This window comes from Vollenhovia emeryi, unplaced genomic scaffold (assembly GCF_000949405.1).
Source record: "Vollenhovia emeryi isolate VEMERY1.0 unplaced genomic scaffold, V.emery_V1.0 DF939122.1, whole genome shotgun sequence".
NCBI lineage: Eukaryota > Metazoa > Arthropoda > Insecta > Hymenoptera > Formicidae > Vollenhovia > Vollenhovia emeryi.
Window position 1 is genome coordinate 1,100,171 of NW_011967244.1, and position 21,783 is coordinate 1,121,953.

The 21,783-nt window shown below is 43.6% G+C and overlaps 1 protein-coding gene across 1 annotated transcript in view; it reads left to right on the forward strand.

Moving 5' to 3' along the window:
- LOC105569878 (cadherin-87A) overlaps positions 1–21,783 on the forward strand; it is a 252,472-nt gene that overhangs the window by 176,315 nt on the left and 54,374 nt on the right. The window contains exon 5 of the mRNA XM_012026669.1: positions 15,610–15,827. Coding sequence (XP_011882059.1) covers positions 15,610–15,827 — 218 coding nt within the window. The remainder of the gene's footprint in view (positions 1–15,609; positions 15,828–21,783) is intronic.

Consider the following 21,783-nt stretch of genomic DNA (forward strand, 5'->3'; position numbering starts at 1 on the left):
GCGTGCTAAATTTTGCCGAATGAAAGTTTCAGATGTATTACGAGTTGAAAGATGGCCCTGATATCGCCCTCTCGCAGCTCACGTTTCTCTCCACTTCTTCTTCTTCGTGTAAATATGTACGATTGGCGACTCGATTGCCTTTTTGTAATTAATGCAATGAATCCTCCGTAGGTGAGTCCATTTTACAAAATTTTCATTCTCTCACTCGACTTGGCTCGTGAAAATTTACGAAGCCGTGAAATTTTCGAAAGGAACGTATTTCTTTCTGTTCCGCGACGTATTATTTGCGGCTAGAGAAAACGTGATGTCATCATTTTTACTCGACCGAGGGAATTCGAGCTGCACCTAGTCGATACTCCGCCGAAGAGAATATCGATCTCATTTCATTTGTAATTCACGAACGCGCGATCTTCGCTCCCTCCCAGTGCTGCGTACAAGTCACCCCATTTTTTGAGAATTTATCTCCCGGAAGATGTTGCTTCTGAGATTTTTCAGGGATTAATTTCCCCGGGGATTGCGTTGCTCATCTAGGACTGGGAAATGCTCCATTCGTTACTGAAGTTGTTCGAGTGTGACTCGTGTCCCAACTTGCGCAAAATGCAAGATGCAGCAAGATGCAGAGCCGAAAGCCGTCAACTTTTTCCCGTTCCAGATTGTATCAGTCAACTTTTTTTTTAAAAAGACAGCAATTTCAACGTTGTACGCGGATAATTTTTTAACGTACATTTTTACGTACAATAACCAATTGAGAAAATTAGAATTGATTGTAAATTCATTTATTGCCGTCCAATAAAACGCGATATCCGAACATCTCGTGTGTCATATGCGAGGTAATGCGTTCATAACAATTCAATGGCCCCGTACCTTCTAATTGTTTCACCTTTAATTCGGGCCTCTAATTGGAATTAATGAACGCACGCTGACCAATACGATCAATTGTGTTTTCCACTGATTGCAAAGAACTCCATAGCTGCGGGGTTCATATCCCCCCCCCCTTCCACCTTTCGTTTAACGCTAAATGTGACAAATTGCCTTTGCAGCATGAGTTGAAAACCAGAGTGCATTTTTCACGGCGGGGAAAAAAAAGAATAGGTATCACGTCACGTAAAAAAAAAGAGAGAACGTCATTAAAAGCGATGACACTGTCAAGTTGAAAAAGCGATCAATCCCGATCGCTAAATTAAACTTGCCGGGAGACGCGACCAGATACTAGAGTTTTAATACTATCCTAGAATTACGACCGCGCGAGGAAACTTTGGTAATTTTTTAAAAGTAAGAGAACGGGCCGCTTCTAAGGTGCAGCGTCTTGGTAAAACGCGGTCAGCCATAAGAAAGTTTCCGGAGCGAGACCGCGGCGCAACTTCTTTTTTTCTCTCTCTCTCTTTCCTTCTTTCTTTTTTTTCCTTTTACATTCGGTCGCATCTTCGAAAGACGTCGGTAAACGCGTCCCGCAATTCGCCTCGCCGGCGATCGTGGACCTTCGCGATATCGTCACGAGCGCATCTCGAGCACGCGCCACGAGGACACAGGGTATTTCGCCGGGCAGAAGCGTTGCCTGGGCCGATTCTAATCGTCCTTTTCACGGCCCGCGAAAATTGTTACGTCTCTCTGCAATTTGCCACGCTCGGCAAAAGAATCGCGAAAAGTTTCTCTACCACGTTGCATCCCTCTCGCCTGGAAACTTTGTCCGCGATCCTCGCGATCCTCGTGGTTGTCGATGATGATGGAAGAAGCCGACGAAGTTCAGCGCGCGTGTAATATTGCGCGTCCATCTAACCAAAAATTTCTCCCGCGACAGCTAGCCAGCTGCGAAATCGATATCGCCGTTGAAAATATGCGCGGCCGCGTGACCGCAAGATAGATCGGGAAAGTTGCGCGGCCGCCGGAGTTGTCGAGGGACAGAACTTTGCAAATTGTTCATTATTTGTCCGCTTTAGACTTCGACGCGGTGTTGACGTAGGTGGCTTAACATTTAGAGACAGTTTGGTTTTTTGTGCAAATTTTCCTCTCAAAAATTCTTCTAATGTATTTTGCACACGATATGACAATTAACAAATGTACAGAAATATAATAAATACTACAAAAAACTAATATATTAACATATTTTATTTAAAAATTAAAAAAATTTTAATTTTTAAATAGAGACGTCAAAAAATTGAAGTATTGATGTATAGAATATTGAAGTGTGTATACATATACAGGGTGTTATGTAATACCCACCTCACCTCTTCTTTGCGGATAGAGCGGACTGACTAGACTGAGTCGAAGAGTCCTCTACCATTTTGCAATTTTCGAAATAGTTAACGAGCTATTAATTATTAAAAATCACTGTCTTAATCCTGTTTGCCGTCTAATTCAAGTGCGCGACGAGATGCGGCTGTCCCGCAATCGGCGTTGCTAGGCGCGCAGGGAGTTGTTTATTATACATGACCGTTGCCGTAAGACAGCGATTGTTAATAATTTATAACTTGTTAACCATTGCGAAAAGTGCAAAATGGTACAGGACTTTTCGACTCAGTCTAATCCGCTCTACCCGTAGATAAGACATGAGGCGGGTATTACATAACACCCTGTATATAGAGAGTAGAAGAAGAGAAGGAAGAAGCCGCCGGCTACACCAATTAGTTAAGTGCCTCCTCGCGTCGCCCAAATCGGGAGAGAAATGTTTCGGTTAAATTGAAAAATGGTTGCCCAACAAAGTATTGCTATTTCCTCACCTGTTGTCAGCGAATTGCAATCCGCGCACGTAGTCCCCGCCGAAGTGACAAGAACGGGTGGGGTATTCGTACGTGATAAGGGTTTCCGGTGGCACACGCAGAGTCAAGGGAGAGAACGCCGGCGCCCTCCCGAACTAATTATTTTTGATCCCGGACGGGCTCGGACCCGGACACACAATGGCCGACGGGGTTTCTTTTGTAACCGGGCGCGATTAATTCCGCGCGCGGCGGAACGTTACCCCGGAGACTGCTCGTCTCAGTCCGATCCTCCTCCTCCGTCCGCCGCCCCCTTGTTCGTCGTGGTACCCTCTATAGGATTCCTCGACGACCGAAAAGCCCGTTCACCATGCAAATCCGCGCGCTGCCGCCAGGGATTCCCATTAAAGGTCCTCGGACCTTTTCGGTCCCAACGACGACCACCCGGACAGCTTCTTCGCGTCCTGCTCCTTTTCTGTCTGACGCGAGGACGAGTTCGGGGGCGCATCTATTTCGCAGTTCTGCCAGACGCGTGACTGTGAGAGAAAGTAGCCACCGACAATATGTACACGGAGAAAAATTTCTGTCGGATAAGCCGGTGAAATAGTGCTTTTGATGGTTAATTTTTCCGATTACGTTTCCCAATTAAATTATGGATATATCCGATAAAATTTATCCGATGGAATTTGATTGATAAACCGATCGTATTTTTCATCGGATATATATATACAATTTAATCGGATACATCCGTTTGTCATTATGTAATTTTTCTCAGTGTAGAATTCTAAAGACTGTATATAAATCGACTGAGTAGTGTTTCCGATAAAAAAATTAATCATCGGTTTCTCTGATTAAGTTTTCCGATTAAATTACGGATACATTCGATGAAATTTATCCAATGAAATTGCAGCAACCGATGAAACTTGATCGAGAAATCGATTATATTTTTCATCGGGTATACAATTTAATTTAATACATCCGTGTGTTAATACGTAATTAAATTATCCGATTAGATAGGCCAAGATATAATATTTTCTCGGTGTAATGATGAGCATCGAAAGAGCAGTGTTGTAATCAATTTCGAATAATATATTGAAAGCGCGACATTCCGTTCAAATATCATTATTAGAAATCTGTTTGTAAATTTAAATTTTGATGAAAAACGACGAATACGCGATACGTTTATTAGCTACCATATCAAATTCCTTCTGTATGCTCGCAATGCTTTATTTCAAATGCTTAATTTAATGTAAATATCACAGTGAATTACAATGAGAGCCGCGCATCGAACGAGCACTGTATGAAGAAGAAATGTACTTTTCATTATAATATATACCCTTTTTTTTATCGTCCGTGCATCCACAGAAAAAATTTCCGGATCCAATGCTATTACACTTGAATGTACCATAAAATGGGATCGATATAGCGCCAATCATATTTATTATAGTAAGAATTATTGATTTTATTTTGATATTGTCTTACTTTTACACTAAATGAGGCCGTAGAAAAATTAATGCGTCAAGAATATTTGTTGTCTCGGTAACAGAAATCCTTTCTGAGGGTGTGGATTAAATGATAAAAATGCGCGGGGCTGATTTTCCGCGGGAATACATACATATCGAGCGGAAGCGGGATATCGCCTGTGCCAATATCTTTTTTATAGTATCGATAAATATCATTTGTTAGCCGCATGTCCCATCAATGCTCGCGCCCGCGCTGGATATCACAGTCGATAACTCTCCCCGCTGTCTTGCATATAATGATTTTCCAGCTCGATTTATGAGTACCACTTGCTTTCTTCTCGCTGCAAACAGCCGGCATAAATTCGCGTTGTCGATAAACTCTTGGACTACATTTGCCTTTCTCACACAGTCACTTCGTCCCCGCGGCAAAATTGGGAAATGGCCGTTTTCGATTATCGTTATCGCGCCAGTTCCTAAAAAATTGGCCTCGTTTTTTTACATCGGAATACAACTCGTTTTTATTCCCTTTGACTCCTCTCTTTATTGGCAAAATCCAACTTCTTATGATAAAGGTGTTTTTTTTTTACGTCTCTGTCGATCGTCAAATGAAACGCGAATGCAGGAAATTATTGAAATGCGCACCACTTGCCAGTACTTTCGTAGCAACGTTCATTTGTCGGAAAAGTAAACGCGTTTACGCAACGTTCATGTCGCGCCACGGTCGCTTTCCACATCAAACGAATCTTTACTGGAGACTCGCAGCACACCACTCGCAGTACAATACTAATTCAAGCATTTGTGTGGGCCGTGCATTCCGCGCGGCTGGCCGTTCATGGGGAATATTGTTGCGTCGGGCAACTTTGCGCCTGCACCGCATCATGCGACAGTACCGATCGCGGATCGCAATTCTAAACGCGGTGAGGTAACACCGGTGAAATTTATCGTTGAAAATTTTGCTTCGACAACTTGTCGCGCGAGTTCTCTAACGAGCGAGATTAATGACGCCCGCCGTCTGGAGCGGGGGATAACAATGCGTTGTAAAACTTGCTCCGACGTGCGCGGGATACATACCTGTAACGGTATGTGAAGGTAATCGTGTCAATTATTCTTCCACGGCGTTTATCTCGCGCCTTTCAGGGCACTCACAATGGCAATCCACGTGTATGATTTCGTAACGCCGCCATTGATTCAGACTTCCATTCACCGGTATCGGAAATGTATCGGAATACCTGTGTATCGCGAGCGCGGATCTCCCCGGCCCCTTTTGTCTATAGCCGGGGTCCCGTCGATTCCCGGACGATAAATTGTATATGAAGCTCGTAGAAGCGAATAGATTTGATTCCAGGGCTGTCGGATAAGCGAAATTCATGGCGGCTTCGAGAGGCGGGGGAGAAACGAGGCGCGATTGCATCGACAATTTATTTTCCTATACTCGCAATAGAATCTACGTAAGTAGTACGAGTCGGCCGCGATGCCGGCGCGGGCCCCGCTGCCTCTCCTCGGTCTGACTTATGCATTTAAGCCGTTGCGCACCCGCGACGAAAGGAGGCGTTTTGCAAAATTCATATACGCGACGTTCGAGATCGCAAAACTAACGGCTGAATTATTTATCGCGAGTATTTTTTTTCCTCCCTAACGTTTACAACTCGACTCGATATTGAAACTGTAATCCAAAAATGATGTCGCGCAACAAAGAGAATTACGTTTTCCCGCGAGGGGACGTAAAGCGCGCTGGGTATCTCGCGGGAAACCGACGCAATATCGCGGCACGACGAAACCGCTCGCTTTCTCACGAGGAAGAGGAGGAGGAGGAGGAGGAGGAGCAGGAGGGCGGCATCTGGAAGTGGCTGCACTCCCGCGGCATCGCTCATACGGCTGCAGCAAAATCTCTCGGAGCGCCGCCGCCGCCCAAGCCGGCGCATATAAGGGGCTGCAGATACCGCGTAAAACGCCAACCACCACATTTATCCTCCGACTTCGAACCCACGGCGACGCGGCGCGGCCGAAAGCTCGCGCGCACCTATTCGGCGGCGTATCGCGCGAGCTTTCAAGGGAATTGCATTAACAAGTCTAAAATAATTCCCCGTTCCGGCGCGGCGGCCTTGCCCCCAGATCCCAAAGAGAATCTCGTCTCCACTCCGTTTCTTTCCACGGCAGCGCCGTTGCTCCGCCCCTCTTCCGCGTTCTCGATACGACAAAACCGCGTTTCCAGTTCGCAAAAGAATCGCGCGATTGTGTTCGCGATACCAGAGCGAAAAGGCCCAAACGCGCGAGAAAACCTGAGCGGCCAATGAGAACGCAAGCAGCCATTTTGGCCCTTAAATCCTGCTGAACATTCTGATTGATTCGAGTTCCTAAGTCTTACTGCTCAAGTTTTTTTCGCGCGTCTCCAATACTCGCGTGCGTTTTCACGCAATTGTTCTTGTTTACGTTGATTTTGTATACTCGCGTTTTCACTCTAAGGGCCGGTTTCGCAGACGTCGATTAACCAGAGTTCAGGCGAACTCTACCTTTTTCTTATCTTATTATCTAATTGTAAGAAGAGACAGAGAATCTTAATCTTCGGTTAGCAGTTAACCGATGTTTGTAAAACTGGCCCGAAGGCCCGGTTGCACCAAACGTCGCTTAACTTTAATCTCAGTTTAATTCGTGTTCGTCTCTTTCTAAAGTACTGAGAAAAATACCCGATTAAATTGTATGTCCGATGAAAAGTATGATCAGTTTCTTCGATCAAATTTTATCGGTAACTGCATTTCATCGGATAAATTTCATCGAAAATATAGGATGTTATGTAATACTCGCTTCGCCTCTTATTTACGGATAGAGCGGATTAGACTGAGTCGAAAAGTCCCGTACTATTTTGCAATTTTTGCAATAGTTAACGAGTTATTAATTATTAAAACTCGTTAACTACTGCAAAAATTCCAAAGTGTTAAAGGACTTTTCGATTCAGTCTAGTCCGCTCTATCCGTAAATAAGAGGTGAGGCGGGTATTGCATAACACCCTGTATATATAATTTGATCGGAAAAGTTAATCGGAAAAATTAACTATCGGAAACGCTATTTAATTGGTTTATCCGATGGAAATTTTTCTTAGCGTAACAGTTGGGAAGAAACAAAGAACGAATTGAACTAACAATTCAAGTTAAGCGACGTTGGTGAAGCCGGGCCTAAGACGTTTAGCATCGGGAAAGATATCTCTACGCTCTACATCGTGTTACGTTTGTTTGTTATGTCAGAGTAAGGAATGCTAAAAGTTATTGTTATTCCATTTTCGTTCTTCATGTATATTCATCATCCCGCGCGAAAGTTTGGGCACTGCCTTGCCTTACGTTTCCGTTTCCTCTATCCATCCCTCAGTAACCATTTATCTCTTTCTTCCCCTCCCTCCGGTCTTTTTTATTCGTGCTCTCGCAGCCAGTTTTCGGCGGAGCACTTTGCTCGACGGCGAAACCCGGCGCTGGAGGATGGCCGCGCGTCCTCCGAAAATCCGATTTCCGTCACGAGCGAGCTTAAAGCGATCGGTCGATATCGCCGGATTACTTGTGTAACTACGAAATGCCGCGCGCCCGGAAGACCACTCTCGGCTTCCGCACCGGGATGGTCATTTTTCGAGATGGACTTTCGGGAGCGCGCGCTGTTTATCCAATTCCCCTCCTCAAATGCGTCGTACGTTCTTTGACTAATGGCGCGGCAGGATCGCATGACGGCGGCTTCATCGATTTCCAAACAGGTCTCCTCGTGTTGCAAGGATAAAGATCCTCGCGGCTCTCGCGTCAGAGCGAGGACGTTAAATATCAAAGAGAGCGAAAGATCCAAGGATTTGGCACGTTATCCGTTTGCGATATTCCACGAGGAATTACAACCACGAAGAAACGAGCGCAGCTTCGACCGTAGTCGAAACAAATAGGAGCACGAGAGCACTTTCCAAAATTTGATCTTTTTAATTTAACTAATTTGAAGTTTCGTCCATGTTGCCGATATTAAATAAATAACAAGTAGAGCGAAGTCCCCTATCATGAGATAGGATTCTAATATGGAATAGCGGGGTTTCTGTTAAATTAATAGGCATCATCAGTTGATTCCACCATCTGTTTAGCAGAAAATTCATTGGTAGATCGTGTAATCGTTGCGAAAGAAGATTTGTTATTGAATTTGGATGTTGAAGACCTGTTGTCTCGCAATTCTCTAATTTTGTCGATCATGACTGGCTAGTTTATTAAAAACTGTATACTACGTTTCGACCACTCTTTCTGGTCCTTGCCAAGTGAAGTACTGGAGTTGACGTAACAGTCATTGCTGTCGCTGGTCGAATGTACAAGGAGATTAGTAATGTAGATGGGAACGAGACCGTACTGTGGACATGTCAAAGCAAGACTTTTTAATTTATCATTTTTTTAAGCGTCAGTTACCATTTACAGCAAGGGTGAATTTATTTCGGTCCGTTTGTTTATTAGAGAGTCACGGAGCTATTAGACGCGTCACCGTTTAATGTTTGCTAATTTATTCCGGGCATTAAATTCCGACTTTCCCCGGGAATTTGTGAAAAGCAGAAGTAACGAAACAGAAGAGGATATCGCGCGCGATGAATTAATTGTTGAACATCTTAGCGGTGCGATAACATCGGAGGAACCTGTTAATTTCCTACCGCGCTGAAAATACGGCTATTTTATGGTAATTAATCTCGAGCGATGTTACGGGGTTTTTATATCTTAATTATGCGTCGCCTCGATATAATATATCTCGGCAGAGAACTCGTACTACTGAAGCTATAAATAAATTGATTACATCAATATTTATATATTAATTGTTATTAATGTATTAGTGATGACGTTAATATTAATTGTCACTTCGTGAAACACAAGTGTAGCTGAGACAGAATTTTGTTTTAAAAACTCCGAAGAGAGAACTTTATGCAAAAGTGTTTTTCATCCTTGATTTGGACCGAAAAACATTTGTTACGCTATTTAGATTTCTTTTCGAAGGAAAGTTCAAAAACCGTCGCTATTCGTGTCTCCAGACTAAAAACACATTATCGCTTTTATTTAGATCGCCACCTGTATTGCTGAAACGTATCCGCAGATTGAGAAAATTAATTGAATATCCGTAGTTCCATCCGCTGTGGATTCTACGAGCTGGAGAAGCGCGGCTCCATACGTTTCTCAGACCCCACCGCAGGTATCTATCTTGTCATATAGACGTTCTGGCACGTTTAACGGGGATGAAATGAAGCTAATGGTCTCTGCCTTTATGCCAAGCGGTCTTGCCCTTCCCTTTGCATCATCCAAGTAACGGACGGATTCAATTTCTAATAGTTGTTTTCATCTTCTGTCTTTTCCCTACACGAGATAACGCGGCGTGTGTTTAAGATTTATTTCGACGGAATGTGTAAGTGTAAGTGGCGTCTTATTAATCGGCCATGTTGTCTTTTATTAGCGTTCCCGAGTCGTACGCGAAATTAATTCACGAAATGTCACGCGGCTCTTCCACAGTCCGAATGCGGATGCGCAACAAGAACGGGCGAACGATAATTCACATCGAATAAATTAATGGCGTCCAAGGAAAACCGATAATTTACTGTGATAGAAATAAAAAAGATTCCTCGCGAAAAGATACGATATATTGCGACAAAAATGGTCCCCGGACCGATTGCAAGATCGATATTTATCAATATTATATGCGTACACCGGGTTCCTACCTAAGCGAAGATTTATTTTCGTGCAGTTCAATTTCCGGACAACGACCTGCGTTTATAGATTTCGCTGCTCCCCATTTTACGGCATCGCATTAATCTTTCAGATTATAGTCACGCGTATATCTTTACGAGGCTCACTTTCAACTTACGATGGACAACCAATAATTTATCGCGATGGAAATGGGAAGGAAATATTACAAGATTATGACAAGCCTCGACAAGAATAGTCGAGGGATCGATATTTATTTTAACGGTCTTATAAATCATGCAAATATTTCTAAGATTGAATTTTTAACTTTACGTTGAATTATTAATTAGTACCACTGAACTGTACGAAATTATAAGATTTATAATTTTATTACACGTGTGCCTAATGTGGTACCTAGTAATTTTAATACCGTAATAATCGCGGACGCTTAAACTATGGATGAAGTAATATTCGTAAAGCGGATTTTAGCGGTCTCCTCTCTCGAAGGAACTTTGATCCCACGCGGTGAGGAACAGACGCGTGTATTTCGCAGGATACACTGCCGACCTTAGGGTTAATGGCGCGACGAGGAACAGAACGGTCGACAATAACGCGATTTATGGGAACAGAGCGAATCATATGCGCCTGGGAGGCGCAATAAAAAGGGACTCGCAACGCGAAAATTGTTCCTTATCGCGCGCGCGAGAGGTTGTCGCTGGGAGGACGATTCGGAAATGGAGAAGATTAGCGAGCCGGAGGCTGGGAAGGAGCTGGGGGCAAGTCTGCCGAGGTGAGATCGCAGTCCCGAGCCACGAATTGCGTGGGACTCGAGCTCGAAGGCGGTGGTTACCGATTCAGCCTTATCTGGCTTTTCGATTTCCGTCAATCCCCGGTAATAACCGGCTTTTTCGCGACCCCGCTGACAAAATCCTCTCGGCGCCGATTATCCCGCAAGTTTTCGTGCAATCAAGGTGACAATTGTAATGGGAATTGCCGCGATGCTCGCGGCCGAGCAGATCGGTATCAGCGAGCCCCGATAATTCGCAAGATAATTATGTAAAAGGCTATCGCGATCCTCCCCGAGTCGAATATTTTGGCCCCGGTTTAGCGTATAATTTTTAACTGGGAGCAACGAGATCGAACTAACATCTTTGTGTCAGAGAAATGCTTTGAATTTTTAACCTCAGATAGGCCTGAAAAGGTCGCTATTTCTCTTTTAGCAGTAAAGAGGCCAATGCGAGTGTAATCGACAGAGGTTCGGTAGATCCTCTTCGGCCTAAGAGGTTGCAAAGAGAATGGAATATTTTATTACGTTCTCTTTGCAACCTCAGAATGAGGTTAAACACAAGTTTTTTTACTCATCTGGGCCTCAAATTGGAGTTTCAAACCGATCCCCAAAGAGATTCTGAAGACATAATAGAATAATTGAGGCCCATTTCGGGACCAAATACTCGACTCGGATCTCTTCGCGCTAAAAAAAATCTGTTTTTGTCTCTCGTCACTCGGGCCCACGTTTCCTTAGCGCATTAATTAGCGTGACGTCTTTCACGTGTTTAACGTAGTAATTTCTTTTCACATTTTGCACAAGGACGTTCTTTCAGCGACGGTTCTTTGATCCTCCCGCGGGGATAAGGGGTAAAATGTAGCGACGATCCGGAAAAATGTCGGTCGTAAGTTCAACGATTAATTTGGAGGCGAGATACACGGGGCTACGAAACGGTAGTTAGTAGCTGAAATTTATGGTAATTCGGTTATTTGCGTCATTCGTGGTGCTCGATACCCGAGCGTCACTCGCCCGCCCGCTCAAAGAAAGTTCAGTTCGCATCATTCTCGAATCCCTTATTTGAATTTATAAAATGCGTTTGAGGAAAACTTCCCCGGGAAAAGTTACCACCGCCTTCCCTTTTGATGGATCGGGGAAAATTTGTGCGTACAACCGTCGCGGTTTCCACAGCGGACTTACTTCCCCGATGCAGCAGCGGGACTTTCAACAGAGACTTCGCTTTATCTCTCCTCCACTGACGAACTTCTCGGAGTCATACTGAATCATGAATCCTCTTCCCGTTGTTCCGTGCTTTCAGCGTCGTAAGAATTCAAAGAGGCTCTCGTGTTCGGACACTCGCTTAATATATCATATATTAATTACTTAACAACCAATTACACACAATTAGTTTCACGAAGGATCTTGTCGTGTATACAGGGTATTATGTAATACCCGCCTCACCTCTTATTTACGGATAGAGCGGACTAGACTGAGTCGAAAAGTCCTGTACCATTTTACAAGTTTCGCAATGGTTAACGAGTTGTTAATTATTAAAAGTCGCTGTCTTAGCCCGGCCTACCGCCCAATTAAAGTGCGCGGCGAGATGCGGCCGTCCCGCGATCGGAGTTGCTAAGCGCGCGGCGAGTTATTTATGAAACACGGCAACGGTTACGTATATAGGCAAGTATTACCCCCATGGAAAAGTATATATTTCAAAAAGCAGGCGAAAATATATGGTAATATATTTCATACATTTGGTATATAAAAAATAAAATTCTATTAAAAAATTGTATATAATATTATATATGTCAAAAATATACCCACTAAAAACGTATGTGAAATATATGAACAATATTTAAATTATATTTTTATAATTTCGCAATAACGCTCTTCGCTGCCGCGGGGCGGCGATTGTACGTTACACTTTCTCGTATTTAAAAATCAACCAATAGCAGTATGTAAGACGTAGCGAGAAATCGGATCTAACAGTTGTGGCAAATAAAATCAATTTGATCTCCGCTGGTAAAGCGTTGAGAACCTAAGTTTTAAGATACTTAGAACACCTAATGCAATATTCCTTTTAATATTTTTATATAAAATATGATAAAATATAAAAAATATACAATGCATACATTATACGTATATAATTATATACAATGTATATACATCATACATTTTATTATATATTTGTAATACATATGTGTTGGAAAGTATTCACGACATCTATTTATACTGACGAGGCATAGCGACATCTATCACTACCACGACGGTCTTTAGATTGGCCCTACGGTTTCCCCAGCCCCTTTCTTTTGGTTCCGAGCCTGATTCCTAGGCTCACGTAAAGTTAGTCGTTCGTAGACCACGTCCTACGTAGCACGTTAGAGGTTACACTCTCTGTATATCTTCAAATATACGTTGTTTACACACAACTCACTCCTTATTATTCCAACAATATGAATGATTTAATACATATGAAAAATTCCAATTTATTGATATTACAATTATAGTAGTAGTATATACTTTTTATAACGCATATACGAGTAATATAAAACGAATAATGTAAATGTACCAATTTGCAATGAACTTCCTCATTATTCTTATCTCTTTTACCATGCAAATCTAATGTGTCTTTTAACAAGACAAGTGTGTCGCCACACTTTTGATGACAAAATATCATTCGTTCGAATATGACTTTGCTAGAAGAAAAATGCAATTTAATTTTTTATTTTTTATAATATTTTGATAAAAATTGCTAGGTAACGTTTTGGCGATTGTTCAGTGCACTATTTGTCCTAGCATATCATTGATTTGCAAATATAATGGCGCTCTCTCTCTCTTTCTCTCTCTCTCTCTTTCTCTCAGACGATAATCTCGGGTCAACGACGCTGTTTCGCAGCGGGTACTTTGCCGCGCGATTTTTCTATTTACGAGCGGCGCGTGCAATTCGCGTAAAAGTCCGGGCTCGTTACGATGGCGTCGTAACGACAAAACGTAATGACAAAAATTCTAAGCAACCAGTGAATCCGCGACGGTGCCGGCAACGATGACCCCCGAGGAAAGGAGCGAGATCGCGATCGCATACGTCGTTACCCCCTTAACGATTATCGTTGCCCCTTGAAGAGGCTCCTTCCCTTTGTCGTCATCGTTTTGACCGTTGTTGAGAAAGGGCATGTATGTATGTGTGTGTGCGCGCGCGTGTGTGCACGTGTACGTGGGCGGGAGGAAGAGGGAGGAAGAAAGAGGGAGAGAGGCACGGAAAGCCGCAGCTGCAGTCTCGCAGCGGCAGTATCCTCGCGTCGAATGGGGTCCGTAAAAAAGTATAGCGAGCCCCGTTGGCCGATCTTAAAGCCCGCGATGTATCTATTACGTCCGCCACAATTTCCGGCTGGTAGCGAAGTTCGGAAAGAAGTTTCCACGGCTGCGGGGGCTGCCTCGTACGCCCCAACTTGGTAATAGTTTTACGACTTTTCGGACTTACGGGGTCGACCCCCGGTGCTCGCGTCGAATTAGCGGCCTGGGACCTCCGGGCTCTTTTGAGTCCCGAAGTACCACGACCTGCCGCGAACAAAGCTCATCCAATGTTTCCCGGGGACGAGGTGATTGTACAGGGTGTCTCGCCGCCGATTCCATCCCTTTCGCCCGTCGACACTTCGGTACGAGTCTCGACAGTTTCTCTCGTCCGTAATTTTCGCCCGCCGCAAGAATGTAATTACAAGAAAAGGCAAGTGCTGCGCTTGCAACTTTTTTCGGTATTACGTGTCATCTGCTTATGAAATTCTCGATATGATCATTGCACGAGAAATATAAGCAAGAAACTAACAACACCGTCAATTTACATACTGACACCGAAAATTTAAATGTACTAGAAATGTAATCGGGCATTGTATATTTTTAAGACTTTGTATACATGCAAAGAAGGTATTGTATGCGCAACGTTAATTCAAAACAAAATAAAAGGTAATTTATCACTCATTGATACGATTCGCAATAGCAGCGTTGTAAGTATCTAGTATAAATGCTTCTCTTAGATATGAATAATTCGATAGTTTCCTCTTTCCCAGAGAATTACAAGGGTTATTAGGTTTTAAGCTCAAGAATTCGCTTTCCAAAGCATTTGTCTCTTGTGACAAAGCATTCTTCTCTCTCTTTCTCTTCTTCTCGTCTTCAAACGATATAATGATATAATGTGATATAAGAACCGGAAAAGCTTCTCTGACGACGCGATATATTTTCTTGTTCAACGCACTGAATTGGGATTTCCGTATTGATTGCACCTGTCGCAAAAGGAGCATGAAAACACTAAGCTCCGGATCTCGCGGCGAAATTGATTATCGACAGGTCCAGCGGGCGATATTGGCGGGCAAAAATCGATTTCCGCGCAACGGATACATCAATCATAATCTACTTAGCTCGTGTAGCCTTAATCATCTAAATCGATCCGACAGCATTTATGCGCAATAAATACGCGACCCCGATACTATGTGCACACTTAATGATTGAATTCACGCAATGATTGATACACAAGTTCCACGATTATCTTAATCGTCGAAATCGGAAGTTTCGAGCATTGCGGACGAAAAGGGGAACGTTGCCAAATAGATTAATTGGCTTCTCTGAACGAAGCAGGCAGCAATGAATTGCGACGTAAATTTTTCCCTGCCCTCCTTGTTTCGCAGCAAACGCGTATTCTGATTTACAGGCAAGTTTCGTAAAAATGCGCGCATAAAAGTTACGAGTGAACAGGGTTTTTCCCCGCGCGCTTCTAAAACGTCGTTCAATTTTTTCGCTCGGCGCTCAACAACTCGGAAACCCGTTCGCGCCTTAGCAGAGGGTAACTTTCGGGACACCCTAGGCATCTCGTTTCCCGCGGTGAACTGCAGCGTGCAGCGTGTAAGGGTGAGTTAACGAGAGGAATAAATAAACCCCGGCTAAGGTACATAGGGTGGGATTTCGCGGGCGTGCGGGTGATCAATATACCCGGCAAGACAAACTCTCGAAAACAAACGTTTCTTTTTTTGTTGTTCCAGCGGGTAACAACGTGAACGAGCCACCTATCCTGGAGGCCGGGGGATACCCCACGGGCCTGCCGCTCTCGGAATCGACCAAGGTCGGGACGCAAGTGTTCATCCTGAAGGGCCACGATCCCGAAGGATCGCCGGTGAAATATGGCATACAACTCACGGACCACTTCGTCGTCGATCCGCGCACCGGTGTCATCACTCTGGCGAAGCCGCTCAATCGCGAGGTAAAACGTCCTTTTCGCGCGACCGGCGCCCTTATCGGAGCCAGAGGGCTCGCACGCGAACCGCGCGAGCCCTCGTTTGAGCGACAGATACCCCACCTCTAAGCTTGTCTTGCAATATCTTACGCGCGACTTCACCGGCATCTCGTTTGCCCTCGAGTTTGTTTTTTCGTGTCTCTAAATCTTGAATCCTCTTCTCTTTGTTTTTTTACCTTTCTGGTTGTAGTGCAGAGAAAGGAGAAAAATTATTCGAGTGTATATCATCGTCTTTTCGCGAACCGAACTTAAAGAGCGACTGATGGAAATAATGTAATCAAATTTAGCTTTTACGCAACGAGGACAAGGAGTAACGCGATATTCACTCAATTTTTTGGTCTAAATTCTGAACTAAAACCGCCAGTTGATTAAGGGAAATTGGCAATTAAAATGAATCGGGAGCTATCGCCGGAAGTTGATTACAAATTTATCCACCCGAACAGTCGTCTCTGCTCTTGTTAAATTTATCTTGTTTAGGAGAGTTTCTTGTAGTACATGCTATATTTACGTCACTTATACTACTTATACCACTGTAAAGTAAACAGCGTCATGAATACTGCTTATGAGGTTCATACAACTACTTAAGCGTTAAGAGGACACGCTTGAGTTCGTAGACAGTGTCGTCTTATCTTCAGCACGTCCCCGTACACCTGAGAGAGGCCGAGGGACCAAGTAATTAGTTATTATCAAACATACTTAGCAGCAAGAATATTAAACACCTGGCATTTAATCAAGCCATCGCGCCAGACGGCATGGATTCAATTTTAGATTAAAAATTCGCGACGTATTTTAATCTCCGCGTCTGATTAATTTTGGCCGTGACGCGAAATTATCGGACGGACACCGATTTAGTTAGCTTTTCACAAGCTCATGCTCGTCGGGGATGACCGTGGAATTATTTAGTCGTTAATCCGCTCAAATAAATCGATTATCCCTCGCTTCGGCAAAAGCCCAAGTCCAGTTATCAATTCTTTTCCCTTTCAGCGCGGATATACAAGTATTTCATTTTCGAGTCCAATTCTATCTACAATTATCGCGAGCGCGTTTCTTCATTGGATTATTCGACGGCCCTGCACGACGATCATTAAATATCGACTGGTCCTTCCGCAAGGTCGTGTCTCGATTTTTGCAATTTCCGTTTTTTCTACTTAAACATACGTCGACAAGATATCGCCAAAGTATTACGCGGATCTCTCAAGTATTATCGATTAATGAAGAATCTAGTCGTCGTCAAATCAACGGTCCGAAAAATCATGATCGATATCGACTTGATCATCGACTTGTGAATCTGGGGGGATGTTTTAGGAAACGTATTTTGACAGCTCGCGCCTGACTGTGTTCGCAAAAAAAAAAAATAATAAATAATGTCGCGAACTGCGAGCGGTTTTAGATATTTCGCGCGAGCCATCTGCTCCGCGGCCGGATTCATCTCCGCAGCAGCAGCACTCGATACGGTCGTCATCAATTCGGAAGGCGGGAGGGGGTGGCCTGTCAACCTCGAGCGCGAAACAAATATCGGAAATTTTCCGTCGCCGAACCTGTCCGCGGCGGATTCCCCGGCCGCGTCCGGCCGCGCGTGTGCCGCGCCGCGCCGGGTGCTCTCGGGTGTCGGTCAATGCAATTAATGCGATTACGATGTCCCGGGGGACATAATGCGACTGCCGCCGCGCGCCGGCGGATTTTCGTACATTGACCCATCTCGGCCGGTCCCCCATTGATTTAATCTAGCCGAACAGATTCCGGAACATATTCGCACGTGCCCGCCGCTCTGATTCCCGAATGCGCGTGCGACGCGCACATCAGGCGAGATTCTCGCCCCACGTCCCTTTCAGCGATCGAAATTAATAATCGGTCACGTGCACCCGCGAATCCGATCCCCCTTTGCGACGGATCCGCGCGCGCACCGACGCTCGACGAAATCTGCTTTGATGGAATTATCGTAGAATAATTCACGCACGCGCTTTCACTCGCGACGAGTCTGTTAAATTCCCAGGAGCTTCTGTCGGTGGCTACTGGTATCGTTGGGCATGTTCTTACTTTCTGCCATACGTGAGGTGGAAATACAGCCTCCTAAATAGTAGCCAATATATTTTCCGTGCGAGCGAAGGGCGCGGTTGAAAAAATTGTTTTTTTTTTGTTAAAAAATATGCCGGTTAAAGCCTTCGTGTCGAAATATTTAACACATTCATTAACATACAACGTTTTTGTGTTAATTAAATTCAAGTATTAAATTATTAAAACAAGTGAGATTAACACAATGTGCACCTATTTTTAATTTTACACAAGAGAGATGATTCGTATTGTTAGCGGTAAAATTTATCCGTTAAAATTTACAAAAGAAAATTGTATTCCACAATTTATACAGTTTGAATCAGTGCATTTGTAAAAATGTAAAAAGAACTTTTCTTTCAGTTAATTTTATCGTTAAAAATATGTTAATTTCGGACAAAATTTATTTCAAGTTACTTTGAGGTTTATTTTGCGCTGAAGAACACAAGACAGCATCAGCGTCGCTATTTAACATCCGCATTATGTTAAATTAACACAAAAATTTCTGCGGATCGTTTTGCGGCATCAGTTAAATTCAACAGAAATTTTTCAACCACACGCGGAGTCTCTTTTGTTCGTGCCAACCACTTGTCGCGTACCGTGTCCACCGGCATCGTTAAAGATTCGGCAGACCGGCGACTTTCTCGTCTCCCAGGGGCGTGTCGCTCCGTAGACGGGCGAAAGTCGCGAAAAATCGGCGGCGATAAAGTTCGTCCGAGGAAAGTTCCCGAGAGGTCCCCGGACCGCAGGCGATACACTAACCGGCGGGCGATCGTAGATACACATTTGGAAGTTCCGGAGTCCCGCGTATCAGTCGCAATTTCGCGAACGACTTATCACCCCGCTCAATTCTTTCGGGTCGGGTCGGATCGGCTTCGACATGTCCAAAGGCGAATAAGTCTCTGAGTCACCGCGGTAGAATTATACAGAGAGACGGAGAATATTTTGGGGGATTTTCTTCCGAAAACGCCCATGCTCCAATTTGGCTCAAATTTTGCAACTAGGTTCTTTTTAGATGAAAACGAAGTGTACTAGAGGGATATTTGGCGACTTCAAGGTTAACCAACTTTTTTTAATAATTTTTCATATTTCTTTATATTTGTTCTATGATATTTAAAAATCATTATTCAATATTATTCGTTCCTTCAATTTTTGCTTTCATACTTTATGTACGTTTCACATCAAGTTCGATTTTATTAATATAATATTATCAGGTACGTTTATTTTCTACCTCTTTTACGTTACAGTTTTTTTAAATCCATTTTCCTGCCTTTCTTTGTGGATATTAACTTGAACGTGTATAATGTATGCGCTAATATTAATTATACCAATAATAATGGAATATTGTTTTTATATTCTTGCGTTGCCTTGTGTATATTTTATAGGCAGGAACGTTTTATTAATGTTGGTGTGTTGGTGTGTACCTTTGTATGCGGCGCAAGTAATTTGGATTTTCATTTTAATAACAAAGATAGTTTTACGCGCTTCTGAATCCGCCTCTCGGCGAAAAATTCGCAAATTGCAGTGGCTCGAGATACATGACGTTCGCGCTCCGCAAAGGAAAAATTAGCCGAAGCACGTGCAAAATTCACTTCAAGTTACTACGTGAAAGGATTTCCGGGTTCATTTGAATACGTCTAATTATCCCGGAGAAAGAGAAAAAGAGAGAGAGAGAGAGAGAGAGAGAGAGAGAGAGAGAGAGAGAGAGAGAGAGAGAGAGAGAAATGGGAGAATGGAAACTGTTTTGCGGAACCCACTCTGCAATTTCTCATCTAACGGCGGAAAACTCGTGCCTCGCGTTTACAGCGAAACAGCCCATTGGTCCATATTGGTCGGATCTAATTATTATGTTGCTTTACTGCGCGAAAATTACGAGCATTGTACCGCTATCGCCGAAATATCCGCCGTCATTATGTAGGTACAACTACATTTGTTGCGATTGCTGTTTATGGCAATAGTAGATGATTACTCGCCGGAGCTTTACATTCAACGTAGATCAATATCAATCTGTTTTACGTTACGTTTTACGTGGTTCGAACTGCGAAATAAAATATAAAATATGTCGATACATTAACGAAGGAACCGTGTAATAAATGTGTGATAAACGAGCGCATTGAGAGGCTGCCGCGTAATAACTATTTACTCAGAAACAATTAAAAATAATTGCTTTTAGGGGGGTGAGAAAAAACAGTCGAGATGGCGAACACGGGTAAATCGATTATCTAAAGCTCGCTCGTTTGATACCAACATCGGTAACCCTTTTTTTTTGTTACAATTCGTTCCTAGTATTGTATTTTCGTGCTTTTTTTAGTAGCGTATCGGTACGCGAGTCTTTTGATTGCGGCATCGGAATAACGGGCGCAAAAATCTCGGCATTCGTCGGGATTAATCGAAACTGCACGCCGGGCACAAAGGCCGCAGAGAAATCGCCAGTTATTTTGATTCCCCTTTAGTTTCTGATGGACAGCGGCGCATACGAAAACAAACGTTTCGCTAACGTTGTTTCGCGGAAACAATCGGGGTGGAAAATCGCAACGCAGCGTTGTCGCTCGAAGGGAAGCTCTCCGGACCCGCGACCGTATCCGATCACGCGAATTACGCGATTCTCGCTTCTCGCGGAGGAGACGAGGTAAAACGCGGTGGCCGTCGCGCAAATACGAACCGAAAGCGATTACCGCGCGCTGCCGCCGGCGCGGCGGACCTCCGTGAGTTTTCACGGCGGACTTAATTGCAGAAATATCATCTCCGAGAGAGATGAATAGGAGCGGCGCGTGCGCCCGCGCCCCGTATGGGTTTTATCCGCGATACTTATATAAAATTGCGCAAAATACACCATTGTTACCTCGCCGCACAGCAAGTGTCGCGGAACTGCGCTTTATTATCTCGGCGACACAATACGAGAGGCAGACGCTGCCTTCTCCGGCTGCTCGCGAGATCGTTAGCTGCGAGTTACCGTCTTCTTGCCGCGGAGGGCTGAAATAACGTAATTGCAACATGTCGTAGGTAAACGGGTAAACGGGTGCTCGGCGATCTCTTTCGAGATTACATCATGGGCCGTCATCGAATTCAAACAGAATTATTCCACCGATTATACGGTGTCTCCCGAAACGTCGTTAAGACGATACTGTTGCACGACTGCCCTTTCAGAAATGATTTCTGATAACGAGACAACACGTATTCCTGGCATGTTTAAACTCGTCACCTCGTGCAGTGAACAATAAAACAATGTGAAGATTCAATTAATAATTCCTGTTCGCCTCTCTCGAATTAAATAAGAGATTGACTTAGCTGGATACACGGAGAGAATTTCCTCTTAGAATTTATCCTGAAAATCGCGTGATCGTGGGACAACACGGCGTTTTGAAGAACTTCATCAGACTTTTTTTAAAGTTTACCGCACATTTTACTAGTACAATGTAGTATAATGCAATGTAGGGTAAAATTTCAAAAAACTCCCATGCAATTCTTCGAAATGCCGCGTTGTCCCACAATTACAATATTTTTGGATAAATTTAAGAGAAAATTCTCTCCGTGTATATTTAGATAAGGGTACATATGTATATCAATTTAATGCATGCAATAAAATAATGATGCATGCATCATTATTTTATTCGAGAGACTGTTCATTTCAGATTAAAATATTTCTTCCCCAATAATAAATATGATTGTCGTTATATCGATCCTATTTTATGGCGGCTTGAAGTGTAGCAGCGTGTGGATGCGGAAATCTCTTTTTTACACGACTTCGCTTGCGTGCTTTCCAAATGTCGCACATTAAAACTTCGCAGGCGCGCGTGGAAATACATAAAAGTACAAGTCTTGTGGAAATAAACTACTTATTCGTAGCAATTAGAGCTGTACTAATCGTGCTTTT